Genomic DNA, 26,798 nt, shown 5'->3' on the forward strand with positions numbered 1-26,798 from the left:
CCTGGACAGCATGGCACAAATTTTGCATGAATTAGCATGTACCAGCTTAACTCAAACCCCAATCATGCATTTACAGAACTTGGAACGGACATTCGTGTTAGTAGACTGAACATAGTAATGATCTGTGCTTTTTATATCTCATTTACATAAGCTAATTAACATTCGAAGAAATAGGGTTAGTGTTTCTCTATAATAGGTTTTCCTCTAAAAATATTCCCACAAATAATTGTAATGCCATAAATGAGACTGTATTAATGATTTATGCTAATCAGTTAACATTTCATATAGATATAAACTTAGTTACAATTCTAAAATGCCAACCTTGGTCTTTATGAAACTAGGGGGTGTAATTGTTATTCATCAGGGAGGAAGTATTAATGTAATATGCTAATTGAATCTACTTTACAAATGAAGTTAATTACAGATCAACTTTTCCAGTAACTTGAAGCCTAGAGGTCCTACCTTGAAAAGTTGAGAATGGAGGTAATATCACAATGGGCCTAACTTTAGGGGATAGAATGCAGTAAAGTACAACAGAAAGCTCTTGAACAGCAGTTTATTGAATGAGATAGCGGGCTATCCCATTGTCAATGGCTTCAATTGCCTATAAAAACAGCCATTCTGCCATTTTCTTCTGTTTAATCCAGTGCAGTAAAAATATGGTAACATTAGTCACATAAGAAGAAAGTGATTCTTTGAGAGGCATTTTGGAATCCTCATGATAAATGGGGAAGACTGGGGGATTTAAGAAAAGAAAATCCCAAATTGATGCAAGCTTGCCCATTTCCATTATAAATGCATCTGAGGTAACCGATGATGGAGAAATAAATTCATACAAGCTCTGTTCTGATATTATGTTCAATTTAAATTTAACATTCATACGGTAGATTCGCCAGGGATTCAGGAAACCTGTTAGCTAAAAGGAAAGCAAGCCTGTCTAATCCATCTTTTGACAGCACCACTCGTGAGCCAGGAAGAGCAGGAATGTCAAACAGATGAATCTACCACCAACCCCCCTCCCCACTTCACAACTATAAATATGACCCCCTCTAATCATCACCTGAAACATCCACATTTGCTAGTCACCTTTCCTAAAAGACTTTAGATTTCCAGTCAGCAGACAGCCTGACCAACTGATGGTTTGGAAACGGAGTAAAAACATCATAATGAGATCTTATCATCCAATCCTATCTACAGTTCTACACACACAAACACTTCCCATATACCTCCATGGAACAATCTGCACCTTATTTCTTCATTTAGCCTTTTAATTTGGAAATTTTTACTAGTTCTTTTATGGATGTTCACAAATACAGTAGCTGCTGATCCAAAAGGTGTAAGATCCCAAGTATGAGCAAACCCTTAAAAGCCATAAATGGTTGTAATTTACATTATGTATAACTGAGGCCGTGCAGTTCCTTTTCAGAAATTGTATAATGTTATTATTGTGTCCTTCTGCTGCAATGGTTTCCATTATAAATATATATTTTTTAAAAACTGCAGATGCCGGAAATCTAAAATAAAATCAGAAAATCCTGGAAATATTCAGCAGGTTGGCCCACATCTCTGGGAAGAGAAACAACGAATGTTTCAGGTTGAAGGCCACTGGGTAGGAGACCCTTCCATCACTTTTTTTTTATCTGTTATGAACGTATTGAGGCAATGCACACAATACATTTAACTGGATATGAAACTCAAAGTTGAAGAGGTTACTCTTAGAGAGTCATTAAGTGCATGACAATCTTATTAATACTACAGGTAAAACCACATAAAATGCTCAAAGTTGCTAAGAAAAGTAAAACTACAACTTATATAATCTAACTTAGAATCAAGGAAATTTCATTCGCTTAGCATCAGCAGTCTCTAACAGCTGGCGGCCTAAGTCCAAGAACTTGATCTAATGAACACTAAAGTCATGAATAGGTCAGGAAATGCATAAATGAATCATACCTAGTCCAATGACTGCACCCAAGCCTCAAAAGGCCACACTGGTTGTACAGCGAGTACACTTTTTTTTCCTTTTTAAGCATGTTTTGAAAGAGGCTGTTAAATGAAATCCTTAAACAGTGTTGTGCAGCACCAAAAATCAATTTTATGAAAACTTATACTGCTGAGAAGTAAAATCAACTGCAGTTACACAAGGAGTAGGACTGTATACATGCACATATACACAAAATTCTGCTTTATTATCTGTTTTGTTGCCTTTTATCACTCCTAATGCTACTCTCTGAAGAGAAGCAGCTATGAAGGGCACAAGACATAACTAGTATCCAAAACTGGTTTGTTCCTTCCTTGTAGAACAGTTAAGATTGGGAACCTGTTCGCTGGAGTATCCAGGGCAAAACCCAAATCCTGCCACTTAGTGTCACAATGCCTTTGAACATTAACCCACTTTTTAAATCATATGACTTTCTAATTGCAGTTCTAAGATCAAATTCAACATCAAAAGATACAGAGGTAATTGTGGTTTTGCATTACCAGGTGGAAAAACACGTTTTAAAAGTTTAATTAGTCATTTAGTAGTAAAATAATTTATATTACTTGTTTCTCTATGAAAATTAGGTGTATTAACACAAACCTAGAAAAACATTGTAACAATTAAATAGTTAGTATTCATTTAAAATAGGAGTAAAGAATAGTAAAGGGGTAAATGTGTCATACCTGCTTTGTGATACACAAATTATCACCCTGCTCTGACAAACTGGCCGTTTCCATTGTACATCACTGAAAGAAAAGGTTTGATCTGCCTTATTACATCCTGGAGAGCAAAACAAAAATGACAAAATTAGCTTAAAGAAAATTAATAACAAAAAAACTTGACTGTAAAATGATTGATTGCCTGTTTGATGTAACATTGTACTGAATCATTTGAATACAATCTCATGCATATAAAATTTTAATGAATACTTGGTCATCAGTTGTTCATTGAAATAACATGCTGCTAAACTGCAGCTTATGTGAATAAAGTATTCTGCTCAGAAAAATATACGTTGAAGTGTGTTAAATCGTAAATTGGTGATTCTGAACCCACTTAATGGGACTACATGAAGCTGAACTTCCTGAACTTTTCCCCAAAAGAATGCCTAGTTCAAGGACAAGAAATTGAAGATGGTAAATTTGTTTATTATCGTCACATATATCAAGGTATAGTGATAAACTTTGTTTTCCATATCATCAATACAGATCATTTCATTACAACAGTGATGTTGTAAAACAATAACAGAATGCAGAATAAAGTGTTACAGTTGCAGAGAAAGCGCAGTGCAGGCAGACAATAAGGTGCAAAGCCATAACGAGTTAGATTGAGGTCAAGAGTCCATTTAATCATTCTAGGGAGCGGTTCAGTTGTTTTACAGCAGTGGGGTAGAAGCTGTCCTTGAGTTTGGTGGTACATGCTTTCAGGCTCTTGTATCTTCTGCCTGATAGGAGTAGGGGGAATGCTCATAGTAAACAGAGTCTTTGATTATATACTACGGTTTCCACAAATATTTCTTAAATATTTTTACCCATCCTCGAAGAAACAAGCAGTCTGTGGCTAAAGGATATAAAGATCAACCAATGAAGCAGGCGATTGGGTAGACTTTGCCGCCTATCACTTCTCAACACTCACAAGCAACTCCCAATGAATCTTTTCCAATAACTGTCAGCAAACTGTTTTACCCTTCATCAACACATTCCCAACATCATCAAGCTCCCATCCTTGTAGATGTTTTTATTATTTCATAAATGGGATGTGGACTTTGCTGGTAAGGGCAACATTTAGTACCAATCCTTAACTGCCCTCGAGAAGGAAACAGTGAACTGTTTTTGAATCATGGTGGTCTTCCTGGAAATGCAGCTCCCACAGTGATATTAGGTGGGATTTTAACCTAGCAAAAATGAAGTAATGGTAATATATTTCTGGATGTAACTTTCACTCAGTGGCCACTTTATTAGGTACACCTGCATACCAGTTCATTAATGCAAATATCTAATTAGTCAATCATGTGGCAGCAATGCAATACATAAAAGTATGCAGACATGGTCAAGAGGTTCAGTTGTTGTTCTAACCAAACACCAGAATGAGGAAGAAATGTGATCTAAGTGACTTTACCCATGGAATGATTGTTGGAGCTAGAGAAAGTGGTTTATGTATCTTAGAAACTACTGACCTTCCAGGATTCTCACACATGAGTCTCTAGAGTTTACAGAGAATGGTGCAAAAAACCAAAAACATCCATTGAGTGGCAGGTCTGAGAGCAAAAATGCCATGTTAATGAAAGAGGTTAGAGGAGATTGGCCAGACTGGTTCAAGCTGATAGGAAGGCAACATTAAATCAAATAACCATGCGTTACCACAATGGTATGGAGAAAAGCATCTCTGAATGCACAACACGTCAAAACTTGAAGTGGATGAGCTACTGCAGCAGAAGACCACACCAGGTTCCACACCTGTACCTAATAAAGTGCCCATTGAGTGTATAAAGTGACTAGCTAGCTAGCATTCCCACATACCTACTGCTGTAGTCTTTCTCAGTAATAGAGGCCAAGGGCTTGAGTAATGTTATCAAAAAAAAGCCTTGGCCTTTTCCTGCTATGGTACACTGCACCAGTAGTTGGGGGAGGCAGAGACAGGGAGATGGGGAATAATTGCTTAGGGTAGAAAACTGGAATCTAAAAAGCAGTTTTCTTTTTTTCTGCATCATATCAAACTTCTCAAGTATTGTAAGGGGATGCACTTATACAAGTAGTCAGAATTGCCACTTGGATGATGGAAAGGCTCTGTGGCATCAGGAATTGGGTCACTTGCCTCAGGATACTCAGCCTCTTTTCCGCTCTTGTGGCTACAATATTTAATTGGCTGGTGTCTTAAAGTATTTGTATATATTTCTGCCATTCCAAGTTAAGGGGCAAAAAACGGCAGGTGACAGATATACATTTATGCTAATTATGTGCACCAGGAGTCACAGAGAAGTACAGCATGGAAACAGACCATTTGGCCCATCTAGTCCATGCCAAAACCATTTAAACTGCCTCCTCTCAACAACCTGTACCAGGACCATAGCCCTCCATATCCCTACACTCCACGTACCTATCCAAACCTCTCTTAAGCATTGAAAACGAGCTTGCATGCACCACTGTGTTGGCAGCTTATTCCATACTCTCACGAACTCTGAGTGAAGAAGTTTCCCCTCATGTTCTCCTTAAACTTCCCACCTTTCAACCTTAACCCATGACCTCTAATTGTAGTCCCACTCAACGTCAGTGGAAAAAGCCTCCTTGCATTTACCCTATCTATACCCCTTATAATTTTGTATACCTCTACCAAATCTCCTCTCAATTTTCTACATTCTAAAGAGTAAAGTCCTAACCTATTCAATCTTTCCTTATAACTCAGGTCCTTTAGACCCGGCAACATCCTTGTAAATTTTCTCTGTACTTTTTCAACCTTGTTTATATCTTTCCTGTAGGTAGGTGACCAAAACTGCACACAGTACTCCAAACTAGACCTCACCAATGTCTTATACAACTTCAACATAACATCCCATCTCCTGTACGCAGTACTTTGATTTATGAAGGCCAATGTGTCAGAAGCTTTCATTACAACCCTATCTAGCTGTGACACCACTTTCAATGAATTATGGACTTGTGTTCCCAGATCCCCTTGTTCTAGTGCACTCCTCAGTGCCCTACCGTTCACTGTGTAAGATCTGGTTGGTCCTACTAAAGTGCAAAACTTCACACCTGTCTGCATTAAATTCCATCTGCCATTTTCAGCCCATTTTCCCAGCTGATGCAGTTCCCTCTGCAAGCTATGATGTCTTCCTCACTATTCACTACACCCTCAATCTTGGTGTCATCCACAAATCTACAGATCCAGTTAGCCACATTATCATCCAGATCATTGACATAGATGACAATTAACAAAGGCCCCACCACCAATCCCTGTGGCACACCACTAATCACTGGCCTCCAGTCAGAGAGGCAACCCTCTCATACCACTCTCTTGTCCATGTAGACAACATCCACTGCCTCGCCTTCATCCACTGGTAATTTCCTTGGAAAAACCCTATGAGATTGGTTAGACATGACTTACCATGCATGGAGCCATGCTGACTATCTTTAATCAGTCCATGTCTACCCAAGTACTTATATACCCGGTCCCTTAGAATTCCTTCCAATAATTTTCCCACAACAGACACACTGGCCTATAAGTTTAGAGCCTTTTATAAACAGTGGAACAACATTGGCTATCTTGATCAGTGACTACCTAGCATCAGTAGGCTCCCCACCTAAGGAAACTAGTGACCTAACCAGCAGACTGAACTCACATCTTAACAAAAATTTCACTCACACTATTACACCAAAAATATCCATTGAAAGATGTCAACTCTGATACTGCAACTCTCCTCAGTACTGTAAAAAAAATCTTCCAATATTTTGTATTCAAGCCTACGAAGTGACCTTCTGGATTTGAGAAGACAGTGCTACCAAATGAGTCACTGGTAGCAATAATTGCTCTTTTTTTTCTTTTCCTTTTTTTGTACATATACTTTGTTAAATAACCTGTAAATGTCATATTAAATTGCCATAATCTAGATTTTATAATGTTTCTTTACAAATTGTTTGGCAACACATCAATTTTGTTTGTCACTGTACAAATCTTCAAAACAGAGGAAAGAAAAATGAGATACAGGTGTCCCCTGCTTTACGAAAGTTCGCTTTATGCCACTTCGCTTTTATGAAAGACCTACATTAGTACTTGTTTTCGCTAACTGAAAGAAATCCAAAGAGGATTTTCGCTTTTACGAAAAAAGGCGCCCGCTTTAAACTTGCATTTACCCCGAGAAAGACTACCATGACCGTAAAGTCTTGCGCGGGCAGGTGTGTGCGCATGCATGTACGTGCATATACCCGGCTGGTGGCGTAGTGGCATCAGTGTCGGACTTCGAGACGAAAGATCCTGAGTTCGAATCCAGCTGGCTCCCCTGCACGCTTTCCATCTGTGCTGGGTTATGAGCTGGTGATCTCTTTGGAAACTCACCTAGCCTCGTACGCGGTTCCCCAATACGTCAGGGGCGTGGAGGGAAATCGTCCGGATGTGACGTACCTTTCCTATAGGCTGTGCATTTATCATATCATTCTTGCTTTTACTATTTATCATATCATTCCTGCTTTTAGTGTTATTTTGGGTTTTATGTGCTATTTGATATGATTTGGTAGGTTATTTTTTGGGTCTGGGAATGCTCAGAAATTTTTCCTATATACATTAATGGTAATTGCTTCTTTGCTTTACACCATTTCGGCTTACAAAAGGTTTCATAGGAACGCACTACTTTCGGATTGCGGGGGAAATCTGTTCAGTAGATTCTAGTTAATTAGGCCATCGGTTAAATCAGGGCAGCCGCTGATTTGGGACAACTCTTAAAGAACAAAAAAACAATCAAGAAAATAGTCAGAAGGGAATGGCAGCATAGGGAAAGGTCTCTCGACAAAAAAAAAGTAAACTGCCCCAAAGCCGAAATTAAACAAATATTTAGTATCGTATAACTATATCAATAAAAGGGGCAAGGATGACGTCTAAGTATGAGAATAAAAAGTTGGCTCAGAATGCTGATAAATGTAACGAGTCACAGCAACACGAGGTGGCTAGCCAGGACGGAGATAATGAGGAAGAGTTGGTAAACCTAACTTTGATTCTCGAACAGGTTCATGATTTCCAACAAAATAACAACAAACAGCTGGAAGATATTAAAGGAGAATTAGTAAAAACTAATTTGAGGTTAGATGAAGCCAAAGCGAGGATTGTAGGGACTGAGGAGAGGCTACAAAACGTAGAGGAAATGATAGCAGAAATGCTGAAGCTACAAGAGCAGCTCCAGTGGAAGCTAATAGACCAAGAAGGCCGCTCAAGAAGGGAAAATGTGAGGATCTACGGAGCTCCCAAAGGAGCTGAAGGTAAACTCGGATTGATGATTCCCTTCGTGGAGAAGCTGCTTAGAGAGAACCTTGACATACCAAATGCACAAGACCTACAGATAGAAAGGGCCCAGCGGGCCTTAGCACCGCAGCCTCCGGCAGGCGCCCAGCCCAGATCGATTCTAGTCAGATTTCTCAGCTACAGAATGAAGGAAGAAGTGCTTAAACTGGCATGGCAAAAGAAAAGCTTTATGTGGAGTGATTGTAAAATCAGCTTTGACCACAATTACGCACCGGGGATTCTTGCCAGACGGAAGGAATATGCGGAAGCACGGAGAGTCCTGAAGGAAAATAACATCAGATTCCAGACCCTATATCCAGCTCAGCTAAGAGTCTTTTACGATGAAGGAACAAAAACCTACACTACAGTGGAGGAGGCAACATCCAACCTGGTGGACCGGGGACTACCCGTAAAAGTTATCACCCAACCGGAGTTGTTACTGGAGAAGATTCGGCGGTGGTCATGGCAGCCAGTACAGCGAGGACGCTCCACACGAACCAGAGTGTCAAGCTACAAGGAAAAGCTGCAAGTATTCAGACGTGAATGTACAGAGAGTACAGATTAATTAAGAGAAATGACTGAAAAGAGTAAATCGGATTTAAAGGTAAAATTAAAGCTGGTAACTGTAAAATAAACTAGACAGGATAACTTGAATGATAACAATATGGTCGAGACATAAATAGGAGAGAACTCTCTATGATTATTCACACTGCGGAGGGCCCTCTAACACAGGGTGAAGATAGAGGTTATCCCTCTGAACTGAGGCAGGTCAGTGCTCAGGCCTCACTGTTGGAAGTCGGGGAAAATTTTCAAATGCTCTGCGTTCAAAAGTGCCTAGGGTTTGGTTTTGTGTTTGGGTTTACTGTTGAGAAGGGATTGCTTACTGTTTGTTTAGAAAGGGAGAGTTTTTTTTCTACTGGAGAAAAATGCAAGTTGAACCCGTAAAAATAATTTCCTATAATGTTAATGGGGTTTTGAATCCAATTAAGAGAAATAACATTATGTCTAAATTGAAAAAAGAGAGGGCACAAATAGCTTTCCTTCAGGAAACACACATGAGCCAATCTGAACATGGAAAATTAAAAAGAATGGGCTTTAAGCATGTATTTTATTCATCATATAAACTGAGTCATAAAAAAGGGGTAGCTACTTTAATATCAAGTGCTCTTAACTATGAACATATTTCAGAGACTAAAGACAAGGATGGACAATTTGTAAAGTTTACAGGAAGAATAGAAGGTACTGAAATAACATTGCTGAATGTTTATGCTCCACCAGGTAGTGAATGGTCATTCTATAGACACATTTTTGACCTAATGACCACCTAATGATCTGCGGAGGGGATTTTAATATTAGGTTAAACCCTGCATTAGATTCTTCAGGAACAGTTATTCAGAACAAACCTCTGACTAGGAAAGTGAAATCATTGATGGAGGAGTTGGAAATAATAGATGTGTGGGGGGAAATTACACCCCACTAGTCAAGACTATACAAACTACTCTCCCCCTCATTCAGCTTATTCAAGGATAGACTTTTTTTTATATTTAACATAGATAGATTCAAGATAAAAGAGTGTAACATTGCAACTATTGATTTATCGGACCATAGCCCAGTCTCTATGTCTCTAATTCTGGAAAGGAAAATGAGGAAAACACTATGGAGGTTAAATTCACATATACTCAATGATTCGAAAGTAATGGAGAGATTAAAGGGAGAAATCAAAGAATACCTAGATCTTAATGACACGGGAGAAACATCACCAGTGATCTTGTGGGATACATTGAAAGCTGTACTAAGAGGAAAAATTATTTCTCTTACTACTCACCTGAAAAAATTTAAAGCACAAAAATTAGCAGAACTTCAAGGAAAATTAAAACAACTTCAAGTCGTAGATAGCAATAAAATGAATTCTAATTTAAAACAGGAAATTAAGAAATTGCAAAGTGAAATTGATGATATTTACACATTAAAAACTCAAAGAAATTTTCTTTACCTGAGACAAAAGAATTATGAAGTAGGAGGTAAATCAGCTAAATTATTAGCATACAAGTTACATAAACAACAAGCGGACAATACAATCCATAAAATAAAAAATCCAAAAACAAAGCATGTTGAGAGTACAATAGGGAAAATTCAAGAGAGTTTTGAAATATATTATCGAAAGCTGTACTCTCAACCCCGGGCCTCCAATGAGTCCCATATAGACACATTTCTGAATTCTTTAGAACTACTCAAACTTACAGATTTACAAAATGAACGTCTATTAGAACCAGTAACTTCCAATGAACTGAACGTGGCCATCTTTAGATTAAAGGCTGGAAAGTCTGCAGGCTCTGATGGGTTTACCTCAGATTGCTACAAATAGCTGAGATCACAGTTTGCTCCATTATTACTTAACACATTTAATTAGATCTTACAGAGAGCAGAAATTCCACCTTCCTGGAGAAAGGCGATTATCTCAGTTATTCCTAAAGAGGGTAAAGATAAACTAGAATGTGGCAATTACCGGCCAATCAGTGTCCTTAATTTGGACTACAGATTATTTACACCTATATTAGTGCGCAGACTGGAAAAGCTTCTACATGGCCTCATCCACTTAGACCAGACTGGATTCATCCAACAAAGGTAAACTCAGGACAACATAAGGAGAACCTTACACATACTAGAACAGGTCAGTAAAGGTGGGACAGGGACATTTGTGGTGGGATTAGATGCCGAGAAAGCTTTTGATTCAGTTAGATGGGTATTCCTATATAAAGTGTTAGGAAGATTCGGCTTTCAAGAAAAATTTATTAAGGTAATCCAGACTTTATATGACAGCTCAATTTAAGATAAACGGGGACCTCTCTGACTCTTTTATTTTAGAGAGAGGAACTAGACAGGGATGCCCAATTTCCCCTCTCCTCTTTGCACTATATATTGAACCCTTGCCCAACTAATAAGACAGAGCGAAATTGTAAAAGGTATCAAGGTGGCAGGGATTGAACAGAAAGTGGCGTTATTCGCAGATGATGTTTTGGTCTATCTGAGTGAACCAGAAAAATCATTTATAGGATTGTTTACACTGTTGGATGGATAAGTTCGGGAAAATATTAGGTTATAAAATTAACGTAAAGAAAACGCAGGTTATGTCCCTAAGTTATACAGCATCCAAAAAACTACAGGATATATACAATCTTTAAGTGGGAAGCTAAATCATTAAAATATTTAGGAATAACCCTGCCAAAAGAGCTTTCAACATTGTCACAGGTAAACTATGGGCATTAATTTCATAGATAAAAGCAGATATACATAGATGGAATCTTATCCCTTTTTAAAGTCTAAATTCAAGGATAAATACCATAAAAATGAATATTCTCCCTCGGTTACTTTACTTTTTCCAGACTTTACCTGTGGAGGTAGACGATAATCAATTTAGGGAATGGGATAAATGGATTTCCTGCTTTATCTGGGAAGGAAAGAAACCTAGAATCCGATTTAACACTTTACAGTTAGGAAAGGAAGGAGGAGGTATGGCACTTCCTTGCTTGAGAAATTATTTTTATGCTTCACAGATAACCCCTCTGTTATATTGGGTTGTAATGGGGAATACAAGGCTAGATGGAAGGAAATAGAATTTGGATTGCTTGACAGTTTTCCTCTACAGGCCTGAATTGCAAACAAAGGATTGATGGCACAATTGGAAAAGATTAAAAACAGCTGGATAAATCTCACACTAAAAGTATGGCAGAAAGTGGTTAGTTCATGTGGAATCTACAACATGTTAAAATTTTTCAGATGGTGTGCTTATGATATCGAATTCTTTCCCAGCAGAGGAGATAAAAGATTTGAACTATGGATAAAGAAAGGTCTTACAACCTACCTCTCATTCACACATAAGGGTACATTACAAAGTTTTCAATCCCTGCAGGATAAATACGGTTTAGAACACAATGACTTTTTTTTTAGGTGCCTTCAAGTATGACACTACTTTAATCACAGTTGTAGATACACAGATTTATCAAAAGCAGAATCAGAATTTTTCAAGATTCTGAAATTGGCTTACAGCTTAATACCAAGTAAATCAATTTCCCGATTATATAATACCCTCTATCATGCCAAAAATGAAAACACATTGTATATTAAAGAGAAGTGGGAGAAAGAAGCGAGGTTGGTACTTTCAGAAGAGGCTTGGGGGAAAATATGCAGCTTTCAGTGGTCTTCAACTAACTCTTTGATTTGGAGAGAACATTGTTGGAAAAATATTATAAGATACTTCAAGACCCCATACCAGGAAAAATATAAAGACACAAACGTAGCGTGTTGGAGAAGGTGTGGCTCCAAGGAGGCAAATCACTTTCATATTTTTTTGGGATTGCCCTAAATTAAGTTTATATTGGAAAGATATACACAGAACATTAGTTAAGGTATTTAAGACTCAGATACCTCTGAACTTTGAGACTCTCTACTTGGGACATGTATTGCTTTTGGAACAGAAGAAAGATATAAAGCTGCTGCAGGCCCTTTTAGCGGCAAGTAAGAAATCAATCACCGGAAAGTGGCTAAATCCAACATCACCTAGATTAGAAGATTGGCATGAAATCAGTTTGGAAATATTTGAAATGGAAAAGATGACCTACTCTCTGAGAATTCAAAGAGAAAAAATTTAATCAAATTTGGAATAAATGGATTGAATTTATAACCCCAATGCGAGCAGACTTTTGATGACTCTCCCTAAGGTTCCTAATGATTTCCTCATCAATATAGTTATAGTGTTAACGTAAGCTCCCTTGGTTAGAATGTTCACTGTTTTATTTATGGAAAACATGGAATTAATACAAGTAAAGGAAAAGATTTGGGAAAAATTTATAAAATGAAGTAGATAAGTACATAGGGATTGGATAAGTATATCTGTGGGTAGGAGCAAATATGAACGTGTACTTGTGAATGTATAAATATATACAGATTTATACATATATAAAAATGGAAAAGGTATTTATTTGTAAAAACATTTGTGTAATACTTGTGAATACCTTTCCCAAATAAAAAAAAGTAAAAAAAAAGAAAATAGTCAGGATTCATTTGTTTATTTGGGACACTATGTCACTTAATTAAGACAGGAAACCATTGCTGAAGTTTCTAACTACCGCCAGTCACCTGCTTTTGTTTTGGCCATTAAACACTACATCGTATTTAAAGAAAAACAGATTTTAGATACTGTCAGTTGCGTATATTTGTGATAAAATGCAGTGATTTTTGACACTGATAGCTGGCGAGAAGTAAAGCAGTAAGACAAGTTAGAATTGTTTTGCTCTCTGCGGTTTCAAGCTTCAAGCTTGGAGATGCCAAAAATGGCTGTGAATGAAATGAAATGTTTTCACTACTTCAACAAGTTTGGAACTACGAAGTATTTGAAGTTACCAAAAGTCATCTTGAATGTTACAATGAAAATGAAGATTTGGAGGATACAATTGCCGAAAGCATTGTATGAAGACAGTCCATTATCTGCACCAGGTGTCTGTGCTGATTTTGTTCATTTACAGTCAATCAAAAGAATATGGCAGCATACACCTCTGGATGAATTCTACCATTGATTACTATTAGGAACTACAGTTTTATACTACTGTACTAGTATTGTTAGTATTCTAATTTGTTAATTAGGTCTTCATTTAAATACACAATTTGTTACTCAGTTTGTCATTTTTATTCGGTTTGAACTATTTCCATGAAATTTCAGCTAATTGAGGCAGCCACTTAATTGGGCCAAATTGTACTAGTCCCGATGTGTCTCAGTTGGTTGGGATCTACTGTATTCAGTTCCCTATCCTAACACGGCCAAAACTTCTTGTTAAATCATTTTTTAAAAAATTTGTTCTTGATTTGTGGGTGACAAGGCCATCATTGCTGCCAATTCTGAGGAACAAGTTAGGACTTTCCTCTTGATGTGCTGCCATTGTTGTGACAACAATGCTCTCATGATGATATTAGAAAGGCAATTCCAGGATGTTGACCCAGGAATATATAGAAGCTGTAAAATAAAGTCAAAGGCAAGGTGGTTTGCAACTGGAAGGGAACTTGGAGATGATGGCACTGCTATGGAGTTGTTGCTCTTTCCCTCTGGGTATCAGTCAAAGGAAAATAAGAGATGCCATCAAAGTCAGTCTGGTGAGTCACAACAGTACGTCTCTAATACAATCACAGTACAGAAAGGGGCAAATACAAGATCAAGTATTACAAATGGCTTATCAAATGCACTACATCATAAATGCTGCCAAGCACTACCCGAGCTCAACTTTCCAACTGGTTGTGCTACCGAGATCAGTTCGAAGTAAATTTATTATCAAAGTACATACATATCACCATATACAACCCTGAGATTCATTTTCTTGCAGGCATACTCAGTAGGAAGATGTTCTGTCTTTCATTTGTTGGAGATTGGTGCTGCTAAATACGTGTATGTAAATGTTGCATACCACTTGTCCCATGATATTGTCCTGATCCTGCTATAGACTATCATCGACTGCTTTATTATCAAAGGACCTATGAATGGTGTTTCATTTGTAGGCAAAGAACCTGACTCATAAGATTCATGGGACATCAAGTGTTGTATCCCAATAATATTGTTGGGTAGGGATGAATGACTTTGAACAATCACAATTTTATCATATCTCATGAAGCAATGAAAAGGGGTGCAATGCCAAATTAGAGCAATCTCCATCAAATTAATTAAAATCAGGTCACAGAATCTCCTGACAGATGTTTCGATTTGTACAATGCAGTGGATCCAGGAGACTATTCCCTGGCTGGTAAGCAGAAATCCCATGTTATATACTATGTACTTAAGGTGTAATTTTCCCAATGAAGTTAAGAAATATGTCTATTTAAGAAGGGAACAAGGGAAAACCCTGAGAACTATAGACTGACGAGTCTCATGTCACTGGTAGGGAAGTTACTGGAGAAAATTCTTAGGGATAGGATATAAGAGCATTTGGAAACCCATGGCCTTATTAGAGAGAGCCAGCATGGCTTTGTGAGGGGCAGTTCATGTCTTACCAACTTGATTGAATTTTTTGACAAGGTGACAAGAGAGACTGATGAGGGTAGGGTGGTGGATATTGTCTGCATGGATTTTAGTAAAGTGTTTGACAAGGTCCCTCATGGGAGGCTAATCTAGAAGATTAAGATGCATTGGCGGTTTGGATTCAGAACTGGCTTGTGCAAGGAAGATAGAGGATAGTAGTTGAAGGAACTTATTTGAACTGGAGGTCTGTAATTAGTGGTGCTCTGTAGGGATCTGTGCTGAACCTCTGCTATATGAATATACAATATATCTAAATAACCTGGATGAAAATGTAAATGGGTGGGTTAGTAAATTTGTGGATGATACCAAGACTGGTAAAGTTGTGGATAGTATTGAGGACTGGCAAAGACTACAGTTCAATATAGATCAGTTGCAAATATGGGCAGAGAAATGGAGTTTAACCCAGATAAATGTAAGGTGATGCACCTTTGTAGAGCAAATTCAAGAAGATAGTTAATGGCAAGGTCCTTAACAGTGTTGCTGAGCAGAGAGATCTTAGGATCCAAGTTCACAGCTCCTTGAAAGTGGCTACATAGGTCAATAAGGTGGTTAAGAAAGTTTATGGAATGCTTGCTTTTGTTAGTTGAGGCATTGAGTTCAAAAGTCAAGAGGTTATGTTGCAACTTGATAAAATTCTGGTTAAGCCACATCTGGAGTATTGCATACAGATCTGGTCACCTCAGTACCTATAGGAATGATGTTGAGGCTTTGGATAGAGTGCAGAAGAAGTTTACCAGGCTGCTGCCTGGTTTAGAGGGCATGTGCTATCATGACAGGCTAGATAAACTTGGGTTGTTTTCTCTGGAGCATCAGAGCCTGAGGGGAGATCTGATAAAAGGATTAAGAGAGATTAAGATTAAGAGAGGCAAAGATGGAGTAGACAGGGAGTATATGTTTCCCAGTGTTGAAATGTCTAATACCAGAGGGCATGCATTGAAGATGAGAAGGGGTAGGTTCAAGGGGGATGTGAGGTGTAAGTTTTCTTACCCAGAGAGTGGTGGATGCCAGGAATGCACTGCCTGGTATCATGGCAGAAGCAAAAACATTAGGGCTTTTAAGAGGGATAGAAGGAAAATGGACTGATAGGGACATGCTCTAGGCAGGAGGGATTTTTAGTGTTTGGGTGTTTTTGATTGCTTTTCAGCTGGTTCAGCACAACATTGTAGGCCGAAGGACCCGTTCCTGTGCTGTACTCTTCTATGTTCTAATATAAGGAGGCTTTCAGGCAGGATAGTATGCTTAGAGAAGTAAAAGTTTAAGAAACTATAAACACACAGAAATAAATTTGCAACTGTTAATTCCAATTGTGAATTCATTGCCTGAGAAATTACATACCTCAAGATTGTCAAATGTGAAGCCAAACATCTACTGGAAGCCAGAACTATCCAACACTAAGTGTGAGGTGGTACACTTTGGAAGGACAAACTCCAAGCCAGAGTACAAAGTAAATCACAGGATACTTGGTAGTGTGGAGGAGCAGAGGGATCTCGGGGTACATGTCCACAGATCCCTGAAAGTTGCCTCACAGGTGGATAGGGTAGTTAAGAAAGCTTATGGGGTGTTAGCTTTCATAAGTCGAGGGATAGAGTTTAAGAGTCGCGATGTAATGATGCAGCTCTATAAAACTCTGGTTAGGCCACACTTGGAGTACTGTGTCCAGTTCTGGTCGCCTCACTATAGGAAGGATGTGGAAGCATTGGAAAGGGTACAGAGGAGATTTACCAGGATGCTGCCTGGTTTAGAGAGTATGGATTATGATCAGAGATTAAGGGAGCTAGGGCTCTACTCTTTGGAGAGAAGGAGGATGAGAGGAGACATGATAGAGGTGTACAAGATAATAAGAGGAATAGATAGAGTGGATAGCCAGTGCCTCTTCCCCAGGGCACCACTGCTCAATACAAGAGGACATGGCTTTAAGGTAAGGGATGGGAAGTTCAAGGGGGATATTAGAGGAAGGTTATTTTACTCAGAGAGTGGTTGGTGCGTGGAATGCACTGCCTGAGTCAGTGGTGGAGGCAGATACGCTAGTGAAGTTTAAGAGACTACTAGACAGGTATATAGAGGAATTTAAGGTGGGGGCTTATATGGGAGGCAGGGTTTGAGGGTCGGCACAACATTGTGGGCCGAAGGGCCTGTACTGTGCTGTACTATTCTATGTTCAATGTTCTGTAGTAATCAATCTTCTCCAACGTCCACACTTGCTCATGTTGTCAAAAAATAATGAGTAATATTTTAAATGTACTGTATATCTAGATATATTAAGTTCTACTATAATCCTGGAAATTGGAATTCTGCTGTTGTGAAAAACCCTTTCTTATGCAATGGGCAACATACAAACAAATAAATGCCCAGGAAGTGCCAAAGCCACGCAGACATTTCGAGATAGGAAGAGAATTTTAAATTGTAAACACCGGTGGACAAGGAGTCAATGCAAATCACCGCATACCAAGGTGATGAGTAAATGGGGCAGATATGGGAACATACTTATGCAGAAAAGTTCTGAGTAGTTTGCAGATGTTGGAAGATGGAAGGCTAGTCAAAAGAACATTGCAAACTGCAAGAAGACAAAGACACACTTTCATGTGTTAACATTGGCTTAGCTGAAGCAGGAGTAGATGGTGATAGGAGGCAATCTTTGTGATTATAACTTTATAATTCTAAATCTTGGGACACCATGATTATAAACGGCCCAGTTCAGCTGAGACAGTGCCTGGGAATTAGGGTAGAGGTCAAAGACAGTTTTCTACTGCTTAGATGAAAGAAATTACAAATCATTTATGAGTTCCTATCTAATAATATACAGTCAAGGGAGGTGTCTAGAAAAATAGTACTTAACTGGGTGCCATTGAAAATTAAGGCACGACAACAGGCAATGTCCCCAGATTTCAATTAACCTAGCATCTTTACTATTTTAGGAAGAAAGTAACAGATTTCCATTATCTTTTGCGAGTTAAAATACTTCTTGATCTCATTTTTGAATGGCTCTGCAGTCATTTTAAGAGTAAGCCCTCTCAGTTAAAATTTCCTCATCAAAGGGAGCTTGCTAGCTACAAAAGGTTTGCAAACTCTTTTATTTGAGAACAGCTAACACTTTTATTTTGATGTAAAACCAAGGAAGTCTAAATGCTTGATCGTTTGTCTTTCCATGGACTCAAGAGACTTTGTTCTTTAACTTTTATGATCTCCCCCAGTTCCAGATTTTGCAACAAAAAAAACAGAAGGAGCAGGATGGATCTGACTATTTCCTGCCTAACGCTGTGACATTAGTCACACTGATCCTAATGGGATCCCTGCTCTCACATCCTTTACCAACACTTGAGTTGGGTGACAATATGTGTAATACTTAACAAGAGTAGCCTGTACTTCTTAAATTCATACAGCTTAACCATTCAATTCTTTTTAGATTCCAGGACAGCATCTACATTGTTCACCTTGAACATTTGTTTACTTTTTTTAACTCCTGTTTTAACCACCATAACCTGTAGAAATGCTTAATAAATATTAAATGCCCTTGGTGTGTTAAAACAGCAGTTTAAATCTCAGGTAATGTGAGTAATGGCCACATTCATCAATCATGGTGTTGCCCTTTACAGTCTTCTGCAAACTATGAACAGTAATGCAATTTCTTTTTTTAATGAAAGGGCCCAATGATAAAACTAATATAGAACAAGGGTTCCCAATCCTTTTTTTATGCCATGACCCTTACCATTAACTGAGGGGTCCTTGGACCCCAGGTTAGGAACCCCTCAGCTAGAGGGGTTCACTGGATCAGGTAGCATTCTTCATTTGAACTCCAGATGAAGGGTATTGACCCAAGACATTAACTGTCCATTTCCCTCCACAGATGCCAGATGACCCTCTGAGTTCCTCCAGTAGTTTCTAGCATCTGTAGTCTTTTGTCTTCAGTTAACTAACATTGACACATGTATACATATTAATTTGTGGGTTGTGAACAAAGCTAGTTCTCAAACCAAATGGCTTATTAGGCTATTTCAGAGGTAAGTTAACACTCAACTATGTTGATAAGTCTGGAGTCACAATGAATTATAGGCTGAAAGCTACTTTTCTACCTAGTCTGCTGAGAACTTAAACAGCTTAATTCAAATCATCTGAAAACTCAAATCCTTTCCCTAAGATCCTCCAACACACATCAAAGTTGCTGGTGAACGCAGCAGGCCAGGCAGCATCTCTAGGAAGAGATACAGTCGACGTTTCAGGCCGAGATCCTTCGTCAGGACTAACTGAAGGAAGATCCTCCTTCGTGTTATCTCTTGCCACATAATTTTAATTACTGTATATGTGATTTATTTCACCACAAATTAAAAACAAAATGATCTAAAATGATCAATGTGCTGTGCTTCATATCACAACCACTCCCTCGCAAAAGATGCAGCGTTTGAAGCGATCACAACTCGGGCCGGCCCGGCAGAAGCTTCAACGCTTGCGTAGCAACAACTACCGCCTTCTCAACAGTCCCGCGGGACACATTCCTTCTGAGTGCACGAGAAAGCAAGTGCGCGTGCAGTGGTGGCGCGCTCTTCCGCTCCACAGCAACACGTCACGCGGCCGAAAAGAACCGGCGCCTTGTCTCTGGTGCCATAAATTTATAAATTATGCTAATGGCGGAGAAAATCCAAATGAGGCTAGACTACCTCCGTCCTCCTCCCCGCTACCTCGCACGTATTTATGTCGGAGATAGATAAATATATTTATATAAACGCCCGCTCACTCCCACAACTCCACTCAGCATTACCTGCGCCTACTTACCGTTATTTATTAATGCCCCAGCTTCGGGAAAGTGCCTCGGAAACTGTCTCCTCTTGTTTGCGAACAATTTTTTTTTGTTTGAAGCGACTTAAAGAACAAAAAAAAAGTCAAGTTTTTTTAGAAATTGAGGCGAACGGCAAGAAGTATACTGGATAAGGAGGGAGCATTTGCATCGATAAAAAGCGGGCCTTGAGAAATATCTCCATTTGTTTTATTTCTTCATAGTTTTCACCAATTTTATGCAAACGTTTAGAGCTCCTAAATTCCTAAAGAAATTGCCTTCTCGAGCTTCCTTTGTAATTAAAAAGAACGTACCGGCTTCGATAAACATTGCTCGTTAGCACTACGTTATGAACATAATTTATGCAAGGCGAGTCTGCATACGACAAAAAAATATGTTGATGTTGCCTTTCCCATCCGTGGTGCCAGATGGCGCGCTTTCCTTCTTAAAGAGACAACGCCTCCAACCTACTTCAGTTTCAGTGCAGTCGTGGAGGTAGCATTATTACCTGCCACTTCGCACAAAACAGGTTAGCTGAGCGGAATTGAGGTCGGCTTCAGTTCTGAGACTTGCTTTGTTGTTTTTTTTTAAATATATAAATCCACAACCTTTAATAATGAGTCATTGCATTTCCTTTTGAAAATTAAATTTATCGAGGATGATTTTTTTTTGTGCCGAGGTTAAGGGGAAAACAAAATAGACAATTATCTCCTTTGGAATTGAAGGTGCATCTCATACAGTTGTTTCAATGCAAATAAAACCTTGTCAGTTTTATTATTGGATTGACACAAGAATCTGGAGGAGGACTTTGTACAACAGTGGACTTTTTGTTCCACAGCAACGGATGCATATACGCAAAAAAATTCCACAGATGTTGGAAATCTTGTTCTAGTTGTTTTATTTTTTTGTATGTGCAATTTTTACTTTTTCTCATGAATGTCATGTCTAAACCTACGTACCTGTGATGCTGCTGCAAGCTTTTTATTGCACCAGTATGTATATGTCTTTTGCATATGACGCCTCTTCGCAATTTCCATTTCCCTCCATATATGCTGCCCAGCCTGCTGAGTTCCTAGTCAAGTCATGTGTCAAGGAGGTTCACAAGGATAATTCTGGGAATGAAAGGGTTATCATATGAGGAACGTTTGATGGCTCTGGGTCTGTACTTGCTGGAATTTAGAAGGATGGGGGGATCTCATTGAAACCTTTCAAATGTTGAAAGGCCTAGACAAAGTAGATGTGGAAAGGCTGTTTCCCATGGTGGGCAAGTCTAGGACAAGAGGGCACAGGCTCAGGATAGAAGGGTGACCATTCAAACACAGATGCATAGAAATTTCTTTAGCCAGAGGGTGGTGAATTTCTAGAATTTGTTACCTCAGGCAGCTGTGGAGGCCAGGTCATTGGGTGTATTTAAGGCAGAGCTTGATAGGTTCTTGATCAGACACGGCATCAAAGGTTACGGGGAGTGGGGCTGAAGAGGAGAAAAAAGGATCAGCCATGACTGAATGGCGGAGCAGACCCGATTAGCCAAATGGCCTAATTCTACTCCAATGTCTTATTCTGGGAGGTAACCATCTTGAATAAGCCTTTGAGGAGGATTTACAAGGAAATTAGCAAGAGAATGTTGTCCCAGTGGGGAATCTAGAAACACAAGGGATAGCCCTGAGATGAAGAAATGCACATTTAAGAATGAAATGAGTAAGAATTTTTTTAACCTCAGAGGGTCATGAATGTTTGCAATTTTTCCCTAGAGAGTTGTGAGGACTGAGTTATTAAATATGTTCAATGCCAGATATAGACTGCAGAGGAATCAAAGATGATGCAGATCAGGCAGAAAAGTGTAGTTGAGGTCAACAGTCAAAACAGCAATTATATTTAGTGGCAGTGTAGGTTGCAGGAATTGTGACCTGAATTCTGGTTTTGTCTTATATTAGGATGAAAATGAAGGGTTTCTGTTTACAAGGGTACTTTAGTGACTGAGGCTTTTTTTTTGGCAACTAATGGACTCTGTAGTAAAGTATATGATAATAAAGCAATTTTCACAATAATTTTGGTAGTACACACAAAATGCCGGAGGAACTCTGCAGGCCAGGCAGCATCTATGGAAAAGAGTTAACAGTTGACATTTTGGGCTTAGACCCTTCATTTCATGAAAGCATTTGCAATGCATTGATGTAACTATTTGATGTGTGCCTTAAATTCCAAAAGAGATAGTTTTCAATTTTATTTTCTTAACACTTGGTACTATTTACTACAGGGGTCCCCAAACTTTTTTGCACCGCGGACCGGTTTAATATTGACAATATTCTTGCGGACCGGCCGACCCGGGGTGGGGGGGGGGTGTTCAAGTAGGGTTAAACTCACCTCAGCATGTCTTTTACAGTTAGGGTTGCCAACTTTCTCACTCCCAAATAAGGGACAAAAGTAGCAGTCAAATCCTGGGACACTTTACCCCAGGAAAGACTACCATGACCATGAAGCCTTGCACGGGCACCTGTGTGCACATGCGTGACATGCGTATCTGATGTGCTCATGCGCGTACGTGCCGATTTTTTTCCTCCCACAAATCGGCTTTGCCTTCATCTTCCAGACTATACTGTACATACATTATTTCTACTTTATATAGGCTGTGCATTTATTATATCATTCCTGCTTTTACTATATGTTAGTGTTATTTATTTTTGGTTTTATGTGTCATTTGGTATGATTTGGTAGGTTATTTTTTGGGTCTGGGAATGTTCAAAAATTTTTCCCATATAAATTAATGGTAATTGCTTCTTCGCTTTACGCCATTTCAGCACGAAAGGTTCACAAGAACACTCTACCTCAGCGGGGGAAATACGGGACAAGGGCGGTCCCGTATGGGACAACGCAATTTAGCCCAATATACGGGATGTCCCGACAAATACGGGACAGTTGGCAACCCTATGTTCAAGTTCAACAGTGCATGACAGGGAATGAGGAAAGGTGCAGCTGACTCATATCGTTTCCTCACGGCCCGGTAACACATGCTTTGCAGTCCGGTACTGGTCCGCGGCCCAGTGGTTGGGGACCGCTGATTTACTATCACCTGGATTAATTTAACTGTGATAAGGATCATCTCATTATCAAAGTTTCTTGATTTGTATATTTATATACGTATGTATTTTTAAAGCAACAAAGTAATACTCAGGACTGAAGCCTACCTCGCATAACTCCTGCCTACTTTTTATAGATGCACATAGAAAGCATTCTATTTGATGCATCACAGCTTGGTAGTGCAACTGCTCCGTACTATCCCCATTTAATACTTATTAAATGAGGAGTTTAAAACTGTTTGCAATATTTCTGAATTAGTTTCACCAACCTGTATAGTTACAATAATCTCTTTATATGCAACTTTATCAAATGACTTTTGAAAATCCAACTAATTCTCATGGAAATGTTCTCCTTTATCGGTCCTGGCAGTTACATCCTTCACAAGTCTCACAAGTTTGTCAAACAAATTTCCTAAGATAAAACCATGTTAATTGCTTAATTGTAGTAACATTTGCCAACAATGGATTCTGAGCAGTTTTGTGATGTTATAGATGTTAGGCAACGGGCTTTTATTGCTAACTGTTTTCTTCCTCCTTTGTTTCTTGAAAATTGATCTTGCTTTTCAAGTTTTCCATTGTGCTGGGACCTGTACAGAATCTATAAAAATGTGAAAGATCACAAACAACTGCCTTAACAAAAGATAATAAGTGAGATTGTCTCATGCCGATTAGAGTTGACTTGAACTAAAATAAAATTTAAAAGATCTTAATCAATGTGCCCAATATCTCTGTATACACTTCTTCTACAATCCTAGGATGCAGGGCATCAGATCCATTATGTCAACCTTTAATACCATTAGTTTATCTGCTTTTTTGTCTTCAGTTAAAATAATTGTTATAAATTCTACCCTCCCTATTCCTCATTTCTTTTTTTTTTGGTATGTTTCTAGTTTTTTTCACCAAGTAAAACATTTAGAAACATGGAAAACCTACAGCACAATACAGGCCCTGCAACCCACAAAGCTGTGCTGAACACGTCCTTACTTTAGAAATTACCTAGGGTTACCCATAGCCCTCCATTTTTCTAAGCTCCACGTACCTATCCAGGAATCTCTTAAAAGACCCTATCGTATCCGCCTCCACCACCATTGCCTGCAGCCCATTCCACACACTCACCACTCTCTGCGTAAAAAAACTCATTCCTGGCATCTCCTCTGTACCTACTTCCAAGCACCTTAAAACTATGCCCTCTCGTGCTAGCCATTTCAGCCCTTGGAAAAAGCCTCTGACTATCCACACAATCAATGCCCCGATCTTATACACCTCTATCAGGTCACCTCTCATCCTCTGTCGCTCCAAGGAGAAAAGGCCAAGTTCAGTCAACCGATTCTCATAAGGCATGCTCCCCAATCCAGGCAAAATCCTTGTAAATCTCCTCTGCACCCTTTCTATGGTTTCCACATCTTGCAATACTCCAAGTGGGGTCTGACCAGGGTCCCATATAGCTGCAGCATACCTCTTGGCTTCTAAACTCAATTCCACGATTGATGAAGGGCAGTGCACCGTTTGCCTTCTTAATCACAGAGTCAACCTGCACAGCAGCTTTGCGTGTCCTATGGACTTGGACACCAAGATCCCTCTGATCCTCCACACTGCCAAGAGTCTTACCATTAATATATTCTGCCATCATAATTGACCTACCAAAATGAACCACCTCACACTTTTCTGGGTTGAACTCCATCTGCCACTTCTCAGCCCAGTTTTGCGTCCTATCAATGTCCCGCTGTAACCTCTGACAACCCTCCACACTATCCACAACACCCCCAACCTTTGTGTCATCAGCAAATTTACTAACCCATCCCTCCACTTCCTCATCCAGGTCATTTATAAAAATCACCAAGAGTAGGGGTCCCAGAACAGATCCCTGAGGCACACCACTGGTCACTGACCTCCATGCAGAATATGACCCGTCTACAACAACTCTTTGCCTTCTGTGGGCAAGCCCGTTCTGGATCCACAAAGCAATGTCCTCTTGGATCCCATGCCTCCTTACTTTCGCAATAATCCTTGCGTGGGGTATCTTATCAACTGCCTTGCTGAAATCCATTACACTATATCTACTACTCTACCTTCATCAATGTGTTTAGTCACATCCTCATAAAATTCAATCAGCGTCGTAAGGCACGGCCTGCCTTTGACAAAGACATGCTGACTATTCCTAATCATATTATGCCTCTTCAAATGTTCATAAATCCTTACTCTCAGGATCTTCTCCATCAACTTACCAACTTAAGGTCTCTGTGTTTCTTTATTTCATATTATAAATTCCTATGTCTCAATTTCTATGGGACCATGTTTGACTTCATTCTCTTACTTTTTACATACTTGTAGAAGCTTTTGTCATATGACTTTTTGCTTTGCTGGTTTATTCTTGTATTCAGTATTCTTTCTCCTTTTGAAGTTTTAATTATTCTTTATTAGCTTCTAAAATTCTGCTAATTCTCAGACCTGTGCAGAATTAAATATTGATGTCATATTGACATACTGTAATCATTATAAGCAGATATAATGTACATTTGGAACAATAAATTGCAGCAGATGACTGTGTTATTTTAAATTTTAACTTCTAATTTTATAAATAAAGTAGTTTCAGAATTTTAAGCAATGAAACTGGACCGGCAGCAGGAGTTTCAGTTGGAGGGCACTTTTGTGGGAGTGATTGTAATTCAGTTAGATTTAGCATAGCTATGGAAAAGGACAAAGATAAAATAGGACATAGAATAAAAGGTTCTAAGTTGGGGGAATGCCAAGTTTACTAGACTGAAGAGACCTTGAAAGGAAATCAGTCCGTGAGCAAAGGGAGGTGTTTAAAAAGGAGATTAAAAAGATTCATAGTAAACAAATTCCCACAAAGAAAAAGAATGAGACTGCCAAATCTAAAACCACCAAATGACATATTGCATAACAGATAAGAGAAGGCTAAAAAGTAAATCATATGTTAGATATGGAGAATTTGCAATCACAAAGGGAGAGTCAAATTTGATCCAAAACTGGCTCAGTGGGTGGAAACAAAGGTAATGGTTGCTGATGATTTTGCAAATGGAAATCTATTCTGATGCTAACTATACGGTAGCATATCAAGGGAAGGTTAGGTAGAGGAACTAAACACCTTGTATTTATTATTGTTGAAAAGATCTTGAGGATCAAAATTTAGTCCCTTAAAGGCAATAGGTCTCTAAATTTGTCTTTTTATTCTGGATCTTTTCTTACACCACTTCAGGAGGTGCACTGCTTTTTTAGTGTTCTGTTATTCTTTTATCTGAATAGCATTACCATAACAATTGTAACAATACAAACAAGAGAAATCTGTAAATGCTGGAAATCCAAGCAACACATACAAAATGCTGAAGGAACTCAGCAGGCCAGGCAGCATCTACAGAAAAAAGTACAGTTGACATTTTCGGGCTGAGACCCTTCATTGGGACTGAAGAAAAAGAAACATGAGGAGTCAGAGTAAGAAGGTGGGTGGAGGGGAGCAATTAATTGTAACATTATTTGGTTGCAGTAGATGTGGATTGGAGAAAGAGAAAAACAAAATTAGTACAGTTAAAGGTAGTTTGAGAACTAGTGAGACAGACCTTCTGTTACCATGAAATTGTTGGTGGCCTTGCCCAAGGTAATGCTGCACAATATTGCCCCCAGTACCATTTCTTGCTGACAACTTGCATCCCAATGCCACAGTAGGGAAAAGTGCAGCACAAGGATTTCCTCAGGGTAGACAGAATGGCTTTGAGGACTGATGAAGGCCATTTCCCAGGCTAATCAACAGTTAAAAATTACCCATTCAAAGACATTCAATAAGACTTGGAATTAGTTAAAAATTATTTTACATCTAAAACATTAGAAAGCACAATCAGGATTAAAGAAGGCTAAGACTAATTTAAACAATAAAATAACTTGTCTTTCTTTTGATAGTCTGTGTCTCCCATTTAT

General features: G+C 38.9%; 1 protein-coding gene across 2 annotated transcripts in view; it reads right to left on the minus strand.

Annotated features, from left to right (window-relative positions):
- Positions 1 to 20,144, minus strand: part of pou6f1 (POU class 6 homeobox 1) — a 96,585-nt gene extending 76,441 nt beyond the window's left edge. For both annotated transcript variants that reach the window (XM_063037412.1, XM_063037413.1), the window contains exons 1-2: positions 19,788 to 20,144; positions 2,662 to 2,758 (exon numbers count right to left, since the gene is read on the minus strand). In XM_063037412.1, coding sequence (XP_062893482.1) covers positions 2,662 to 2,715 — 54 coding nt within the window. In that variant the 5' untranslated portion in view covers positions 2,716 to 2,758; positions 19,788 to 20,144. The remainder of the gene's footprint in view (positions 1 to 2,661; positions 2,759 to 19,787) is intronic.
- Between the last annotated feature and the right edge of the window lie 6,654 nt (positions 20,145 to 26,798).

Source organism: Mobula hypostoma, chromosome X1, assembly GCF_963921235.1.
Source record: "Mobula hypostoma chromosome X1, sMobHyp1.1, whole genome shotgun sequence".
In the NCBI taxonomy this organism is placed as follows: Eukaryota; Metazoa; Chordata; class Chondrichthyes; order Myliobatiformes; family Myliobatidae; genus Mobula; species Mobula hypostoma.